Here is an 18,419-nt window from a genome sequence, read left to right on the forward strand (position 1 = left end):
AGGCTGTGAAGTCTCCTTCTTTGGAGACGTTCAAGACCTGCCTGGACAACTATCACCTGGGCTAGGGAGCTGCTCTGGCAGGGTGGTTGGACTAGATGATCTCTAGAGGTCCCTTCCAACCCCTACAATTCTCTGATTCTGTGATAACTAAAGTGTTGCTAGTTGTCATCAGTTGTCACTGGGAGAAGTCACTGCGAAGAGTCTCATCAAGAAATTGTAGATTTAGTTGCACATAGCCTAAATGTAATTAGCAGTTGGTTACTTGGGCATAACATGGAAAAATGCATTACAAAACTTACAGTATTATGAAAAGTGGTGGGGTTTTTGTTTGTTTGTCTTGTTTTGTTTTGTTTTGTTTTTCCACTAAGCTTGTAGTTCTGCAAGTCCTGTGGATGCATCATCATTGTCAAATGATCCTGCTAGATATATTGGCCTCAGGCCACTTTGAAGTTACTGCGAATGCTGAAACAACAGTAAAAAAAAGCTTTTGCAGATCTCATTTCCAAAAGCTTTGTGCAAGAAGTGTTACGAACACTTTCAAGTGTTCACTTTGAAGTGACTTAAAAGTCACTTCAAGCAAGTGACTTAAGTGCTTTTCATTTCATGAAAACAGACTTCTGATTATAGACAAAACTACTGCGTCTTCTTTAGTAGATCTTCAGAATCTTTCCCCTTCTTTTAAGACAAAAGATGAAGAAGAAAGAACTTGATGACTGGTAACTGGCAAGTAGAAGCTATTTTACTGTTGTCTGTAGTGGTCTCAGCAAACTACGTGATAGTGTTTGAGGGATGCAATTGATACTAATCAGAAGACTCAGAGAAATAAAGCTTTTTAATGTTACCCAAAACATAGATTCATAACTGTAGGCTCAGTTCCTCTCTGCTCTTACATGTACTTTTTATTGCTTACAGAAGAGGATTAGCATAACTTACTAACAAAACCTGAATGTGTGTAAAATATGATGGAAATTTTAATTCTGATGTCAATGCATGTTTCTACTTTTGTGCATATTAAGTTAAAGTTATGCACAGTCATTTACTGTGCTTTGAAAATGGAATTTGGTCCCTAGAAGAAGTGAGTGTTACTGGGCTTCAGTCAGTTTCTGAATTCTAATAAATACAAGGAGAATGTAGAATATTAACTCTGTTCTCTCCTTCAAGCTGATTTCTGTATTTGTTTTTCTGCAGTTCCTAAAGCTCCAGTGATTGATTTGGCAGCGTGTCTAGTCATTGATAACTGTATAACAGTATCATGGAGAATGCCTGAAGAAGACAGCAGGGTTGATCACTTTGTACTGGAATATAGGAAAACAAACTTTGATGGGTTTGCTCGTGTAAAAGATGAGCAGTCTTGGGAGCTGATAGACTATATTAAAGCTACTGAATATACATTATCAGGTAAAGGCTGTTTATGCTTAAAACCCAAGAGTATTGAGGTAACTTATGCTTTGAAGCTTTGCAGAATATCCATTTTTCTGTGTCTAATGAAGCTTCGTTTCATGTTGGTCTTGGATGCTTTGAACAGTGACAGCTCTTTCTCATATTTGGAGTATGAGCTTTTATAAAATCTCATCTTTTAAATTAAGTTCATTATAATACATTAAATTTGTTTTTTGACAAACTGAAATAAATGGAAGACTGCAATATGAAGTAGATCTTAGTCTTGTACAGTTGTCAATGGTTAATCTCAATTCAGCTTTCTCAACATTTACTTTTTTAGGTCTAAAGTTTGATACAAAATATGTGAATGTTAGAGTACGAGCTTGCAACAAAGCTGTGGCAGGGGAGTACTCAGATCCTGTGACTCTGGAAACTAAAGGTAAAACTTGAAAGACTTTAACTTTGTCTTATAGGAAGCATAGAATGGCTTGGGTTGTAAGGGACCTTAAAACTCACTCAGTTACAGCTTCCCTGCTGTGGTCAGGATTGCCCTCAACAGCTGATGCTGCCCAGGGCCCCATCCCACCTGCCCTTGAGCACCTCTAGGGATGGGGCACCCACAGCTTCTCTGGGCAGCTGTGCCAGGGCCTCACTGCCCTCTGAGTAAACAATTTCTTTGCCAACATCTAACCTAAGTCTTCCCTCTTTTAGTTTAAAGCCATTCTCCTTCATCACATAACTGTTTGCCTGAGAAAAAGTCAGTCTCCCTCCTGCTTATAAGCTCCCTTTCAGTACTGCACTGGGATCTCCCTGGAACCTTCTCCAGATGGAATAAGCCGAGCTCACAACCTGTCTTAGCAGGAGGGTTGCTCCTGCCCTGTTAGTCTTTCTGGATAGTTTGACTATGTAGCTCTAGATTCTAATCATGGTAATGATTCAAAAAATAAGCAGCTCCAGACTGAGGTAATCTGAGGCTAGTGGATCCTTGATAATGTTTTCTAGTAAACAAATAATAGTTCCATGAAAGTGATGTTTTGTAACGGAATACAATTCTGAACTGTTCTGCTGGAAGTAATGATCCTGGTGTTCTTAACTAAAGCAAATTCTGTACAATAAAGGGCAAATACGAACTAGACAATTAACATATCAATTGTTACTTGTAACAGTTGTTATATACAACCTGAACGAAGCAGTGTGCATTCTTGTAACTATTTTAATACTTCTAAGCAGTGGTCATTGTAGAGTGTTCATATATTTAATATTTAAATACTTCAGCTACTTACATTTCCTTAATCCAATACCAGAAATGTAATTATGGTTTTTATTTCTTTGAGCAGTTACAAGACTGTTCGGTGTATTTTTCTACCTTAACCCTGTGTCAAATTTGCTTTCTTCTATAATCAGCCCATAGAAACTCAGTATCCGCATTCACATGCTTGCTTTATGGTTTGTTTTTTAAGACGTGTTGCTGAGCTCCGAAATCTTAAAATCTCAAGTATACTTTCAGCACCTATAGCTGATTCTATTACAGCATTAACAGAATAATTTATAAGTATCTCTAGGGGACTTTGCATGCTGTGTTCATTTTCTTTTCTTGGATGAAGAAGTTGGCTGCATCAAATACCAGGTCTCTTCTAGTTTCATACATCCCCTACTGTTTTCATATCTATAATGGACTTCGCAGTTCCACTCATGTCTTACCCTGTCAGTTTGTTTTTTGCACATTTGTAGTCCTTATTAATCACAAATACCTTGTTGGAGAATTAGTGCTGCGGTGCATGGAGAATGAGTATGACATTTTAAATCATTCATAACTGTAAGTATTAAAGTTGGTTGTAACTAGCAGAAAGTGCTAGTTGAATTTAACTGGTAACTCAATAGCGTTACAAAGATGAAAAACATGTTTTTATATAACCTGTACACTAAAGGTAGAAAGTTGTTCTTACCTTGATTCCAAGTGTCAAACTAATAAGGTGAAAGTAAAATAATAATCTGTTACTATTTCTCTATTACTTCCATCTTTCTTTTTTTTTTTTTTGAGTCTCTCCAGGGGGAGAATGCTATTTCACTTAACAGTTTCTCGTTTTGTTTTGACCAGCATTTGTGTTCAATTTGGACAATACTTCATCTCATCTGAACTTAAAAGTTGAAGATTCCTATGTTGAATGGGAACCTACTGGAGGTAAAGGACAAGAAAAAGTAAAAGGGAAAGAAAATAAATGCAGGTGAGAGCTCTGTAAATACATATATTGTCTGAAATACCTTACCTGGCAATTAAAAGGGGATGGTAGGAAGAAATTAAATTGATGGTACAACAGTGGGACACCAAAGGAATTTTCACTCAGAAAAATTCTTTGCCTGGAATGTTCATTCTTTATTTCTCTCCTGGAACAGCTATAGAGGCTATTTATGGAATCAGTCATAAATGTCTAAAACATTAACGTGAGTTTTTCAAAATACATTTGCCAAAGTGTTAGTCAGAGTTCTAAAATAAGATGAGGTAAATGTCAGGAAGTAAATGGTATTCAGCTCTAAAATAGCGTCCAGTAGTTTTGCAGATCAATACTTATAAATGGACAGGTTTTCTACTATAAAAATAATAAAAGAATCCTTTAGAACTGACTGCTTTTCCTTTTGGGAAAGCTAAAGTTAAGAAAGAAATTTGTACTATAAATGTTATTTGAATTTATCCCATAACTTACTGGTGAGGAAAAGGTACCAATACATAAACCAGATGGTGGAAGATAATGATAATAGAACGTATCTTTTGTAAAATGCTTTGGCCTCCTGCTGGTTGTCTTGCAGATACATCCATGGATGTGGCTGGCCAAATATGCCCCAAAGGCACATAGCAGACTGTTGCCTACCAGGTGTCCTACCTATTTTTCTGCAGAATTGGTCTTCCTTCAGCGGTCCCCCGGTCTCTCCTATTTTGTGAGGTTCTTCCAACTGGAAAACCTCATCTACAGCAGTGAGCCTGGTTGTCAGCTGATTCTCTCCACAGCTGATTCTCTCCACAGTCCTCTTGGCAGTCCATATCCATGACTGAAGATATGAAGAGTGTGAGAGTAGGTCAACAGTCTTGCTAAAATAAAGATGTGAATGGTGTCCATTACTTTTCCCTTGCCTACGGAGCTGGTTAATTTTTCCTCAGAGGCAGCTGATTTTCAAGAGAAACTTGAAAGTATAAAAAGCACTGGTTGAAATAATAAATGAACAAATATGTTCCCTATAGGCATATTCTGTCAGAAGTATGGTAACTTAATGCTGTTTTAAAAATGTGAATAATTTATTGTAATAATGGAACAGTTGTTTAATGAATACTTAATTCTGTCTGACAGTGGCCAGAATACTGTGCTGAAGAGCAGTAAAAGGTGATAATATACCTCATTCTTAGGATCCATCTAACATCTAGTTTTGTTGGGAATCTTTGCTAAATGCGTTTGCTTGATGTAGTGAGCAATCTAATAGCCTTTATCAGTAACAGCATATATGTGCTTTTTAGAATTTTTAAGAATTTGACTGTGTATTCACAGATCTTGTGTATGTTTTCTAGTGACTGGAAAATAGTCCTATAAGAGTACCTCCTGGTGTGCAGGATGTGTGATTCAGTAGAAGAACTGTGCATTCTACAGTTTATACAAAGACCCCAGTTATTTATAGATTTATCTGTACATAATAGGTATATGTTTGTAATACACATTTTTAAATTTCTGGCACATGGTGATTTAAAACTTTCTTCCAAATGTGATCACTGTTCATCACTTAATGTCTTTAGCTCTTATTTTTAATCCAGCTACTTTTTGCTTCTGATCTTGTATAATAATTGTCTTTGGTAAGAGGAAATATGTGTTTACATGTTTTCCAAGATGACAGAGTTTAAACTGATGGTATATGTAAAATGTTTAATGGCAATTCTACCTACTGAATCAACTTTTCAAATGAGAAGGCATCAATTTTATTATGTAAAGGCTGTCAGAATGTTCCCTTAATCCTCGTATAACTATGTTTTCAGTTAAGAGTTTTGTTATAAATTTCTATTAGAACTCCTTTTTGAGAAATTACTCATCTTTTTTGCTCTCTTGTACTTTTTCACTGGCTTAGTAGTTGTGGGATCGAAGCAAATGCCTGCATTCTTAATTTCTCACAGATATTACTTTTCTGTGCTGTCCATCATGGGGATATGTGTTTTTGTTTGACATTAGCAGTACTGAATAATTTGTGTAGGTGAAACAAGCTCTTGAAGCTGTGCACTGCCTATCATTCTACAACAGGAAGCTATCAGTTCCTACTGAACTAGATTTTAAGCCTGCTTTGGGGATTGACTTCTTGCTCTGTAAGCATACCTTGGAGTCTTTGTCTCTTTTCTGTAGCTGTCAGTAAAAGACTTCCTTAATTCTTGCTTTTGCTTGGGTAGGACATGGCCATGTTCAACCGTGTCTTAGGCTCACCTTTTCTTGCAGGATATTTAGGATCTTTGATTCATTCAGGAGGCTTTTCCTCCCTGTTTAAAAGTATCAGCACAAAATTATAGGTTCATAGGTTAATAAGGTTGGAAAGGACCTACAAGATCATCTAGTCCAACCATCCTCCTATCACTATGCCTACCCACTGAACTACTAAATCAAATCCCTTAGCACCTCATCTAAACGCTTCTTGAACAGTGCTAGGGATGGTGCCTCAACCACCTCCCTAGGCAGGCCATTCCAGTGCCTGACCACTCTTTCAGAGAAAAAATGTTTCCTCAGGTCTAATCTAAGTCTTCCCCCGACACAACTTGTGGCCATTCCCTCTCATCCTGTCATTATTTATCAGGGAGAAGAGGCCCACCCCCTCCTCACCACAACCCCCCTTCAGGAAGCGGTAGAGTTCAGTAAGTTCATAAGTTCATAAGGTTGGAAAGGACCTATAAGATGGTCTAGTCCAACCATCCTCCTATCACTATCCCTACCCAACTACTAAATCAAATCCCTTAGCACCTCATCTAAACGCTTCTTGAACAGCGCTAGGGATGGTGCCTCAACCACCTCCCTAGGCAGGCCATTCCAGTGCCTGACCACTCTTTCAGTGAAAAAATGTTTCCTCAGGTCTAATCTAAATCTTCCCCGGCACAACTTGTGGCCATTCCCTCTCGTCCTGTCGTTATTTTTCAGGGAGAAGAGGCCCACCCCCTCCTCACCACAACCCCCCTTCAGGAAGTGGTAGAGTGCAATAAGGTCTCCTCTGAGCCTCCTCTTCTCCAGACTAAACAATCCCAGCTCCCTCAGCCGCTCCTCATAAAGCTTGTGCTCCAGACCCCTCACCAGTTTTGTTGCCCTTCTCTGAACACGCTCCAGGGCCTCAATGTCCTTCTTGTAGTGAGGGGCCCAAAACTGAACACAGTACTCGAGGTGCGGCCATACCAGAGCTGAGTACAGGGGGATGATCACCTCCCTGCTCCTGCTGGCTACACTATTTCTAATACAGGCCAGGATGCTGTTGGCCTTCTTGGCCGCCTGGGCACACTGCCGGCTCATGTTCAGCTGAGCATCAACCAACACCCCCAGGTCCTTTTCCTCTCTACATTCTTGAAGTCATTCTGCCCCAAGCCTATAGCATTGCATGGGGTTATTGTGGCCAAAGTGCAGGACCCGGCACTTGGTCTTACTGAACCTCATCCCATTGAGCTCAGCCCAGCTGTTCAGCCTATCCAAATCCCTCTGAAGGGCCTCCCTACCCTCAGGCAGTTTGACACATCCTCCCAACTTGGTGTCATCTGCAAACTTACTGAGGGTACACTCAATCCCCTCGTCTAGGTCATCAATAAAGATATTAAACAAGATGGGTCCCAAAACTGACCCTTTGGGGACACCACTCGTAACAGGACACCAGCTGAACTTAACTCCATTAACCACTACCCTCTGGGCACGGCCCTCCAGCCAGTTCTCCACCCAGAGAAGAGTGAACCTGTCCACACCACGGGCTGCCAGTTTCCTTAGGACAATACTGTGGGTGACCGTGTCAAAGGCCTTGCTGAAGTCCAGGTAGACTACATCAACAGCCTTTCCCTCATCTACTTGTCTGGTCACCCAGTCATAGAAGGAGATGAGGTTGGACAAGCACGACCTGCCCTTTGTGAACCCGTGCTGGCTGGGTCTGATCCCCTGGTTGCCATGCATGTGTCGTGTGATCTCCCTCAAGATCATCTGCTCCATAACTTTCCCTGATACCGAGGTCAGGCTGACAGGCCTGTAGTTCCCCGGGTCTTCCTTACGGCCTTCATAGGCAAGCCTCCAATCTTGTGGGACCTCTCCAGATAACCAGGAATTCTGATAGATGGCAGAAAGTGGCTCGGCAATCACCTCTGCCAGCTCCCTCAGCACCCTTGGGTGGATCCCATCTGGTCCCATGGATTTGTGGCAGTTCAGATGGAGGAGTAGATCTCTGACCGTCTCTGCTTGGATCACAGGGGGTGCATTATGCGCCCCGTCCCGGACTTCCAGGTCAGGGCAAGTACCCTGTGGACAACTGCTCTGTCTATTAAAGACAGATGTGAAGAAGGCATTGAGAACCTCAGCCTTTTCCTTATCATCTGTGGTTACATTCCCTGCCTCATCAAGTAAAGGAGAGAAATTTTCCTTAGTTTTTCTCTTGCTGTTAATATATTTGTAAAAGGGTTTCCGGTTCTCCTTTACAGCAGTAGCTAAGTTCAAGCTGAGCTTTAGCATTTCTAACTTTCTGCCTGCAAATCTTGGCCAGTTCTCTGTAGTCTCCCCAAGTAGCCTGTCCCATCTTCCAGAGGACATAGACTCTCTTTTTCTCTCGGAGTCTCAACAAAAGTTCCCGGTTCATCCACACTGGTCTTTTTCTCCTCCGGCTCGACTTACGGGACTCTGGGACAGCCTGCTCCTGTGCCTTTCAGATTTCCATCTTGAGGAGCATTAAATTAGTGTGTATTAGAGGGAAGAAAATCTGAAGCTAGCTTCATGGTTAGTGAAAAGGCTGTGGTTGTTAACAGTTGTTTCACATGCCAAATAGGCATCTTTCATAAGCTGGAAAGACATGATGGACATAATGATCTGTAACATAACTGTAAGACTGTATTAGCATCTTGGACCAGACTGGAAGGGGCTTTGTGCAACCTGATATAGAGAAGTGATCCTTGCCTACAGTGGAGTTGGAACTAGGTGGTCTTTACGGTCCCTTTCAACCCAAGCCATTCTGTGGTAACTACTGTTATCTGTCCTTGGTCTTCTCCAGAAGTGAACAAATGGTACTCTTAAGTGTGTTTTCTTTGGTGAAAAAAGATAAAACTGAGGCTAACTGCTGTGCTACAAGCAAGTTATAGTCATAGGACTATGATTTTGTTTTTAAGAGTGGAAGAAATGTATCACTTATCTGTTAGCTGATATAGTGTGTGCTGCTTTGGAAAGAGGGTACCAAACTGACTTACTTCTATAACATTTCCCACCTTTCCACTTCTGAAGGGAGAGCTAAGCGCTTAAAAGAAAAAAAAAAAAGCCATTTTTTCAAATTTTCATGCTAAATACAGTGCCATTGTCTGAACTGCTAAAGGCTGTTAGATTTGAGTTGAGAAAGCCCATGCAGGTGGCCACTTAAAGATTTGTAGGGAATTACACTGAAGACCTTTTAATGTATTCCTGACTTTGACAAAATTTAGCGAGGTATCTGCTTTTTTTCTTAGTCGTTCTCTAAGTGGCCACACTTGCTTTCTGTATAACTCAAGTTATACCTAATCTTACAAAAAAATTTCAGCAGCTTTTGCTGTATATGCAAAGGAATGGTCTCTAAAGCTGAATGAATTCTGCAGTGAATGTTTCCCCGTGAAATTATGCTTTAATACTTGGCTTTGCTTTGTTTTCTGTTGTTTGTTTGTTTTATGCTACCACTTGTTTCTTTTTCTTTTGGTAAGTAAACTACAAGTTTTCATGGTGATAACATTGAAAAGCTTTTCATGTAGTTTGGACTGTTGCATGATACACACTACCTGGTTTATGTAGTTTTTGCAAGCGATTTGGAAGTTTGGCTAGCTTCTGATCAGTATTGCTAATTTATATGGTAAGTTGTGATGCTAATGATAATCATCAGTCTGAGAACAGTGATCTCTCGAAGGCTTCCTTAACTGTATCAAAATAAATGAAGATGAACAAGATATTCTGGCACATTTTTATGTGATGGTTTAATACCACTCAGCTTTTGACTGCCACATGATTTTATTGTAATTGTGGTACTAGTCAAAGGGGACGTTTTCTGACCCTTTATGACATGGTGTTTGAGAACAGAAAGTCAGAATCAGTGTGGAATTATTCAGAACAGTAAGCAAGCTCAGCATCACTGTACTTGTCCTTGATATTTAAATAATAATTAGCATTACCAAACTGTAGCTGAAGTAAAAAGTTAAAGAGAAAACATCCTTTTTTTTTTTTTTATATAAGCTTGTATATACTGGATGCTGGGGGTTGTGGATTTGAAAATCTCCCTGAAATATGTCAGAAGTAACTTGCTTTCATGCTTATTCTCTAATGTAAATGATTGAACTCTAGTATGTTCTCCAGTGCAAAGTTTTCTACATTTGCTTTGTTACCACTTCTTGAGGGAGATTTTCTAATCATGCTTATCAAAAGCAAGGCCTTTATTGGTTAGGATTAGACTCAGGTCCCTATGAAGTTATTATGTGCTCCTCAGCACAATGTCTTATAGCACAGTTTAATTTTGTGTAGTTTTTAAAAGACTTCGTAACTAAATTTAATCCCCAATGATCAGTATATTTTTTTATACTTACCTTTTTTAGAAGGGTTGTGGTATGTTAAACTCTGGAAGTCTTGCCACATCTAAACAGAATTTATTGAAAGAGCTTTGATATTCATGGCTTTTGTATCATCTTCAGCATGTAATTTTTGAAATTACAGTCATTTAATTACTTTTTTGATTCTTCATTGGGTCGTACTGTTTCTTGGGATTTCTTTTGCAGTTTATCCAATCAATATGTGTACTGAAAAATCTGTCTTTATGTTGTTATTTATACTTTGCATTGAATATCTGCAGTGCATTCATACTCAACAGTTGTAGCTGATTTACAAGGTTTATTAGAAATGTTATGCAGAAAAATAAGTTGTCCGAGTTTCTGAGCATTCCAGGCAAAATACTGATTTATGTATAAGTTTGTGTCCCACATGTCTGCTTTTTCCGTTCTGTTTCCTTTCTCAACTTGTTACATTTTGATTTTTTTTTTCCTGGTTGTCATGTCTTCCCTCTTGATTTTGGTGCATGTGTACTAGCTGACTATTAGAGATGTGTTGCTAGTGGCTAAACTTGACACTGCTGTTTCAGTAGCTTGTGTATGTTTATTGCAACATAATTGGCTCTTGCTTAGAAAAAGTTATTTTGATGTGCATTGTTGTAGTAGTGTGTAAATCTTGAATGGTTCTTTTCTTAGAAGTGGTGCATCTCCAAAGAGGGCATCTGTTGGTGGAAAGGCCATAGTAAAGGGCAGCAGAGATCGTTTTGCTGGTGAATCATACACTGTGTTAGGTAAAGTGAACTTTTTTTTTCTACTTTGAGGTCAGATCAGATAAGAATCAGAGGACAAATCTGAGTTCATTTTGGGCTGTCTACTTGTTGCTGTCACACACAGAAGTAGCCTTGCCTATTTAGCACCAGAATTTTGAGCTGTACTAAGTGACTTCAGGTCTTTTCAAGTCCTCAGATATGGAGCTCTTAGTGACTGGCATTCATGTCTTCTCAACATGAGTTGATGTTAAATGCATCTTGTTTCAGTGAATATAAATAAAACCTGTCTCCTTATTCTACTTTACAATTATATCTCGTCTACTTGTACAATAATTCTTTTGTTACTAGTAGTTCAGATTTTTTCAGTTTTGAAGTCTTTGCTGTAAAGAAGACAAAATAGAGCAAAATTGGCTGGTTCCTGTATGGGAGCGAACATTGTAGGATAGAAATATAACAACTACATGTATCTTTTGCTAGGAAATAGTGCTATTGAAAGTGGGCAGCACTACTGGGAAGTGAGAGCGCAGAAGGACTGCAAATCCTACAGTGTGGGTGTGGCATATAAAACTCTGGGGAAATACGATCAGCTGGGAAAGACTAACACAAGCTGGTGCATCCATGTCAACAACTGGCTCCAAAACACATTTGCAGCAAAACATAATAATAAGACCAAGACACTGGATATACCTGTTCCAGACAGATTAGGAGTACACTGCAACTTTGATGGAGGTAAGCTACATTTCTATTAAACAGAGCTGAAAAGCGTATTTGAGTATTGGTGTCTAGGTGAAGCAATAAGGGGCAAAGAATACATTAATGATGCTTCCAACTGACAGTCTCTTATGAAGAGAGACAGACCTGTTCATGCAATAATGCTTGTAATGTCAAATGATGTGAGTTCATCTATGTGATACAGCTGCTGAGAATTTTTCAGTCATGTGGAATAAATTCATTTTATTCCAGGGAAATTATTCCAGGTGTTTCCCTGGAAAAGTACCAGACTTACAGAAAGTTGGACAGCAGCGGCATCTAAACACTTATTTCAGCTTGCTTTCTGCCTCTTTCAGGTCAGCTCACGTTTTACAATGCAGCCTCAAAGGTGCCGCTATATACCTTCAGGATAAAGTTTACACAGCCCTTGTTACCAGCCTTCATGGTCAGTATCCAAAATTTTGTTACATTTCTAATGCTGAATTCACTTTGCTAAAGACTAATAATTGTGTTTTAAAGGAGGAAACATGGATTATTGCCTTTGGTGAATACTTAAAAAAATGTTTGTTCCCTTTTTAATTTCACATGGCAATTACACAATACCAGTGCACTTCACTGGGGGGAACTCTTGGTTATAGGTGTCTCAACTGTGATAAGACTTTTCATCTTTGTAACAGTCTTTATAAATACATTATGTGTCCTGTTAGCTGATGATCCTGCTATAATAATTGATCCAAACCGATGCAGACAAAAGCCCAATATGCTAAAAGGTGCCAGAGCAGGTATTGTGAGATGAAACATTTTAGCTTTCAAATGTTTGAAAGCACTGGGATTTTCTTGCTAGTTGTTTCACTGGTCTGAATGCCTTTTTATTTATTTATTTATTTATTTTTGCCTATAATGTAGTCAGTGAAAACTTGCTATAACTGTGAAAATTCAAATTTTCAAAAAAATGTAGAAGTGGATAAGATATTCTGTACTTGTTTTTCCTTTAAGCACTTTTAACAAGTGGAATTGGCAGACCTCAGCTGCATTATAAGCTGTCTACTGAGCACATCATATTTTGGGAGCAGGATAGAAGGCTGGAAAAACTTGGGCATCAGAGGAGTGTCACTTTAGTTCACAGTAACAACTCAGCTCCCTGGACATTGGTCTTCAGGCTCTTGTAATCCAGACCAGAGAAAACACAGCACTGTAGTTCTAACATGTAATTGGGCTGATTAATAAAGATTGCACAAGCAGCCTTATTTGTCATCATACTTTGCTGTCAGACATACCACTGCAAGTTGATTTTACACTACTACAGCTGACATTAAATCAGTTCTTAAGACATGCAAGGGAGCGTCTGCTGGTACAACTCAGCCCATTTGTTCTCATCTCTTACAGAGTTTAACAGTTAGTGTCTGCAATCTCTCTTACAAACAGTATTTGTGCTAACTTGAATATAGATTAAGTAAAAAAGGCAAGCTGTTGTATTGAAATAAGTTTGTGAAATTGGGCACATATTCTTTAATGTCATTCTGTTGTAGAATATATGTCCCTTACAACAGCGGCCCTGAAGCGCCTCAAAACTTTTTTTACACTGAGCTATGTCAGTTTTTGCACTCACATAGTTCTGTCCTGTCACACTGAAACAAAGTACTGCTTTCAGACACTGTCTTTAAGTAGTTGTGTTAGCATATCAATCTTGAATATAGGATTTTTTTTGGTTATAAACTTAGGCTGAAAGCACAGAATGTGTAGCATCTTAGTTTTTTATGGTGTACTTCTGAGGCCCTGGGCAACCTGATCTAGTAGGTGGCAACCCTGTCTGTGGCAGAGGATTGGAAATAGATGAGCTTCAAGGTCCTTTCCAACCCAACTGTTCTGTGATTATTCAGAATTGGCTTCTGATTAGAGTATTAGAGTGAAAGAGAACAGACAAATGGATCTGTGGGTAAAGGTTTTATGTTAGTTCCACTATGGGAGGGGAGAAGAGAAATATAACTGCTTCATAATGTTTAGATAATTTGTGACTAACTTTTTTCCCTTCCTTCTTCAGATCTGGTGTGGTGGTCTTGCAGTAAGTACAGGTTTGCAGGTGCCAAGTGCAGTGAGAACACTCCAGAAAAGTGAAAATGGATTGAGTGGATCAACTGGTAGTCTAAACAATATTGCCCAGTAATGTCTATTGAACACTTGCATTGTTGAATGTTTTTTCAGTGTAGCTGCTATGTGCAGAAACTTGCGAATTTGTTTGAAAAGTAGGTAGGAAAATCAAAGAGCTGTAGCTATGTACTTTTCTATTACTGTACTTAAGCATTTTGTTATGGACTTGAATATTAATTTTGTTACAAATATTTTTCTATGAAGAATATAACAAATGGTATTTTCTTAGCTCTCCTAGCAATAATTATTTGACTATATATTAATACTACTGGTCTTCACATACAAACATGAGATAACAAGTAAGCATTTCAAAATACTATCTGTTCATGTAAGAGATTGTAGGGTAGATATGAAAAGAGAGCAATCTTTTTTTTCTAATTAAAAAATAAAATAAAATATCAAAAACTAATATCTAGTGTGCTTTTAGATTGGTAGTCATGCATTTTCTTTCACAAATCTATGTGTTTATGTTTTACCCAAAACTATGGGTTTTCATCTTAGTTATTACCTGGAAGTTTAATAGTAGTCAAATGATTAGTGGGAGAGCTTTTTTGTGGCAACAAAAAAGATATGTTATATTCTTTGTGGAAAGTGTTAACATTTCAGTGGGAATTATCTGTATATCATTTACTGTCAAAAATCTGCTTGATTCCCTCTGATCAAGTCCAAGACCTTAGAAATAATTTTGAGATATATAGTAAGTCTGCTCAGAAAGCAATGCCTTCCAGTTTATTATGTTGGCCCAGAATGTCAGAGAAGATGGTATGGTAATAGAGGTTAAGCCTAGGAAGGAGTAACCTCGTGCATCAGTACAGATTAGAGGCTGACTTGCTGGAAATTAGAAAGGAGCTCTGCACAGTAGGCCCTGGGTGTCCTTGTGAACAGGTTGACCACGAGCTAGTGATGTGCCTTTGTGGCCAAGAAGGCCCACAGTAACCTGGGCCACAGTAAGAAGAGTGTGATCATGAAGTTGAGAGAGGTGATTCTTCCCTTTTACTCTTCCCAGGCCATATGTGGAGTAGCGTCCAGTTCTGGGCTCCCCAGTACAAGAAAGAAGGGGAAACTACTGGAGAGAGTCCAGAGGAGGGCTACAGAGATTAAGGACCTGGAACATCTTTGTAAGAAAAGACTGAGAGACCTGGGACTGCTTTGCCTGGAGGAGGCTGACAGAGGACCTTATCAGCTCTGACAAATATCTAAAGAATGGGAGTTAAGAGGATGTGCTGCAGCTCTTTTTGGTGGTTCACAGCAACAGAAGAAAGGGGAACAGGCAGAAAATGATACAAAGGAAGCTCAAGAAAAACTTCTTGGCTTTGGGGGTGACAGAGCACTGAAACAAACTGCCTGGAGAAGTGGTGGAGTCTCCTCTGGAGATTCTCAAAACCTACTTGGATGCTTTCCTGTGCAACCTGCTGTAAGAAACCTGCTTTTTCAGGGGGTTGGACTTGATGATCTCCAGAGGTCCCTTCCTAACAGCTATGATTCTGTGATTATGTGACGTAATCCTTAAAGGAATAGCATCTGATGTTATTACATAGACATTGGTACTATCCAAATATTCCTTCCTGATTTCTTTAGTTTTTATGTAGTAAACACCTAAATGGGAGGACTCAGCTGCAAAGATGTTATTGTCATATGAGATTTGCATGCCTGGGCCCTGGTGGTGTTCAGAGAGAGAAGGGTTACGATGGATGCTTCTTATTATGAGGCTTGTTTAGACTGTGGTTAATAGACATCTAAATAGCCAAGTGCCTGTTCACACTACCCACTCATCTGCTTGGTTTTGTCTGTCCAGCCACAGTTTCTATTTAAATTAACCTTACTATAAACATTAATCTTTCTTTCCAGAGTAGAAAGTGTGTAATGAGAAATAACAGTGTGTTATCTCCAACTCTGTAATAAGAGCACTGCAGAGGGAGGTGATGTTTCCTCCTCTGCTCTGCGCTTGTGAGGCTCCATCTGGAGTACTACATCTAGGCTGGGGTCACCAAGCAGAAGAAAGATATGGAGCTCTTGGAGCAAGTCCAGAGGAGGTCACAGAATCACAAAATTGTAGGGGTTGGAAGGAACCTCTAGAGATCATAGAGTGTAACCCCCCTGCCAAAGCAGCTCCCTAGCCCAGGTTGCACAGGTAGGCAGGCGTCCAGGTGGAATGTCTCCAGAGAAGGAGACTCCACTGCCACTCAGGGCAGCCTGTGCCAGTGCTCCATCACCTTTACTGATCAAAAGGGTGGAGCTTCTCTTCCTGTGAAGAAAGGCTGAGGGAGCTGGGCTTGTTCAGTCTGTAGATGAGACACTTGTCTTCTCACAGTTAAAATACTTAGAAGCAGGAGATCAACTTGTTACATGGTCTCCAAGTGATTGGACAAGGTGGAATGTTTTTTAACTAAAAGAAGCAAGAGTTAGCTTAGGTGTCAGGGTAATTCTTCACTCAGTGGGCAGTGAGGTGCTGGCAGAGCTGCCCAGAGAAGCTGTGGGTGTCCCATCCCCGGAGGCACTCAAAGCTAGATTGGATGGGGCCCTTGTCAGCCTGAGTTGTTGGGTGGCAGCCCCCTGTGGGAGCTTGGAACTGACTGGGCTTTAAGGTCCCTTTCATCCTCAACTATTCTAGGCTTCTATGATTTTAATTATGAAATTATTTCAGGAAGTTGTAGTAAAACTTTTAAGGTAAACTTGGTCATACATGAGCTGTGAAAATGTATGAGGACTGCTCAGAAAGTAATGCCTCCTATATTACTATGTTGGCCCCCTGTGATGGAGGCAGATGTTGATGGTATGGCAGTAGAGACTGAATCTTCCAGACATTTTGTTGTTGTGTGACAGATGGCAGTGGAGGGGCAGTCTGACACAATAGCGTCTGACATGGAAATGCACATGAGGGAAAGGTGTGTCACTGAATTCCTCCATGTGGAAACAGTTGCACCCACTGACATTCATCGACCCTTGCTGAATGCTTATGGAGTCCAAACAGTGGCTGTTAGTACAGTGAGGCAGTGGCTGGTGTGTTTCAGCAGTGTCAACAGCAGGTCTCTTCTGCTGGAGCAGATTTTTATGAGCCGGCGTGCTGTGCTATTGCTCACAGCTAGCAAAAATGCATAGCTAATGGTGATGATTATATTAAAAAGAACTTTGTATCTGAGAATGTGCTGTATTGTAGTTTCCATGGAAATTACAGGCATTACTTTCAGCTCAACCTATGTAGTTTTTTTCTTTAATGTGTAGTTTGAAGGGAGCTTGAAGTTTTCCATACTGTGATTTTTTGACTTGCAAATTTTAGTTTAACCAGTGTCCTAAACTGACTTAACATGTGACTTTGTGAAAGACAGATTTGTTACAGTATTTGCACAGATGTCAAATCTCTGCTGCTAACAGCTAGTTCCATTGTTGTTCTGTTTCAGTAAATGGGGATATGAAGAATTGCCTTAAGCACTTTAGATTTTTTTAGTCTTTTTTGAGCTAGCATCAGTTTTGACTTGAGTACCAATATATCAGCGATACAGTTGATGCACTGTTTGTACAAAGAATATTCACAATGTTTGTTAAGAGCTTGCTCTGCTGCTAAAGGCACACAGCCTTAGGAGTTTCTTTTTGCCAGAGGCAGCTTCAGGGATTGGAGGGGTGGTTCTTTGTCAGGGATTGTCCTTTGTCTGACGCAGTAATACATACTGCTGGTGAACCCAGTTCTGAGCCTCCCTGCTCTGGAGCCAGAGACTGGTGGCAAGTTGGGAGAGATCTTCTAAATGACCAAAATGAGATTTTACTAGTACTTGCTTAACCTGTTACTGGTAATATTTCAGAGTGAAGTTAACTTCAGCATAACTTGTAAGGAAGTGGAGGTTTCCCTTAAATGGATATAGTGGAAGGTTATCTTCATTTCAGTGAAAAGCAGCATGAACTTGGGAAAGGAGATTGCAGAAAGGATGATGTAAAAAGCATCTGGGTGATAGGTGCTCCTTCAAATACCAAATAGAGACGGCAGAGTGGGACATGTCTTTTTTTCTTCATTGCTTTTTCCCCGCAACGAGCGGCATGAAGCTATTACACGAGTTCTCCTTCGCTGCTTCTCACATTCTGACAGCGGAGGTAGGCGTGCACTGCAGGTCACAGTTTGCTCCCACGGGGCGGGCCAAGCTGCTCCGTCAGACCTCATCCCATCTGCCATCATGCTTCGTCCCATCCCTCGGCAGCCCCCTGCAAGCAGACCTGCTGCCGCCCGCTGGAGGCAGGGCGCCTGCTGCTGTCTCACGCATGTATGTGTTGCAAGCATTGTGTATTAGTAAATAAAGCCGAGGGCTGATGCATATTCCTTGCCCTGTGGCACGCTGCCTTCATTGCTGCGCGGGCGCGCTGGAGCTGCGAAAGAATGGAGAGAGAGAAGCGGCGGAAGGGGGAGGGGCGGGGGAGGAAGAGGGAGGAAGGGGGAGGAAGGGGGAGAGGCGGGGCGGGGGGGGAGGGGGCGGGGCGAGGGGGGAAGGGGGAAAAAGGGGCGGAAGGAAGGGGGTGGGGAGCTCTTGCGCCTCCGCGCCGGGGCGGGCGCCCATGCGCACAGCCTGCGGCGCAGGTAAGGGTGGCCCATCCCCGCGCGGCGCCTGGCGTTCCGTCCGCCCCGGCGCTGAAGGCCGAACGGCGCTTCCGCCACGCGTTTCCCCGCAGGCTGGCGGCGGGGAAGA

At 40.7% G+C, this 18,419-nt stretch overlaps 1 protein-coding gene across 3 annotated transcripts in view; it reads left to right on the top strand.

The window, feature by feature from the left end:
• Nucleotides 1–14,176, top strand: part of FSD1L (fibronectin type III and SPRY domain containing 1 like) — a 34,525-nt gene extending 20,349 nt beyond the window's left edge. The window contains exons 7-14 of one of the 3 annotated variants that reach the window (XM_065740746.1): nt 1,189–1,398; nt 1,721–1,819; nt 3,479–3,605; nt 4,722–4,754; nt 10,817–10,911; nt 11,368–11,619; nt 11,958–12,046; nt 13,643–14,176. In XM_065740746.1, coding sequence (XP_065596818.1) covers nt 1,189–1,398; nt 1,721–1,819; nt 3,479–3,605; nt 4,722–4,754; nt 10,817–10,911; nt 11,368–11,619; nt 11,958–12,046; nt 13,643–13,765 — 1,028 coding nt within the window. In that variant the 3' untranslated portion in view covers nt 13,766–14,176. The remainder of the gene's footprint in view (nt 1–1,188; nt 1,399–1,720; nt 1,820–3,478; nt 3,606–4,721; nt 4,755–10,816; nt 10,912–11,367; nt 11,620–11,957; nt 12,047–13,642) is intronic. The other 2 variants (XM_065740747.1, XM_065740748.1) reach the window with 2 other exon arrangements.
• Nucleotides 14,177–18,419: the final 4,243 nt, after the last annotated feature.

The sequence above is a fragment of the Cyrtonyx montezumae genome, unplaced genomic scaffold, assembly GCF_038088225.1.
Source record: "Cyrtonyx montezumae isolate F1298 unplaced genomic scaffold, pur_monq_1.0 scaffold_29, whole genome shotgun sequence".
Lineage (NCBI taxonomy): Eukaryota > Metazoa > Chordata > Aves > Galliformes > Odontophoridae > Cyrtonyx > Cyrtonyx montezumae.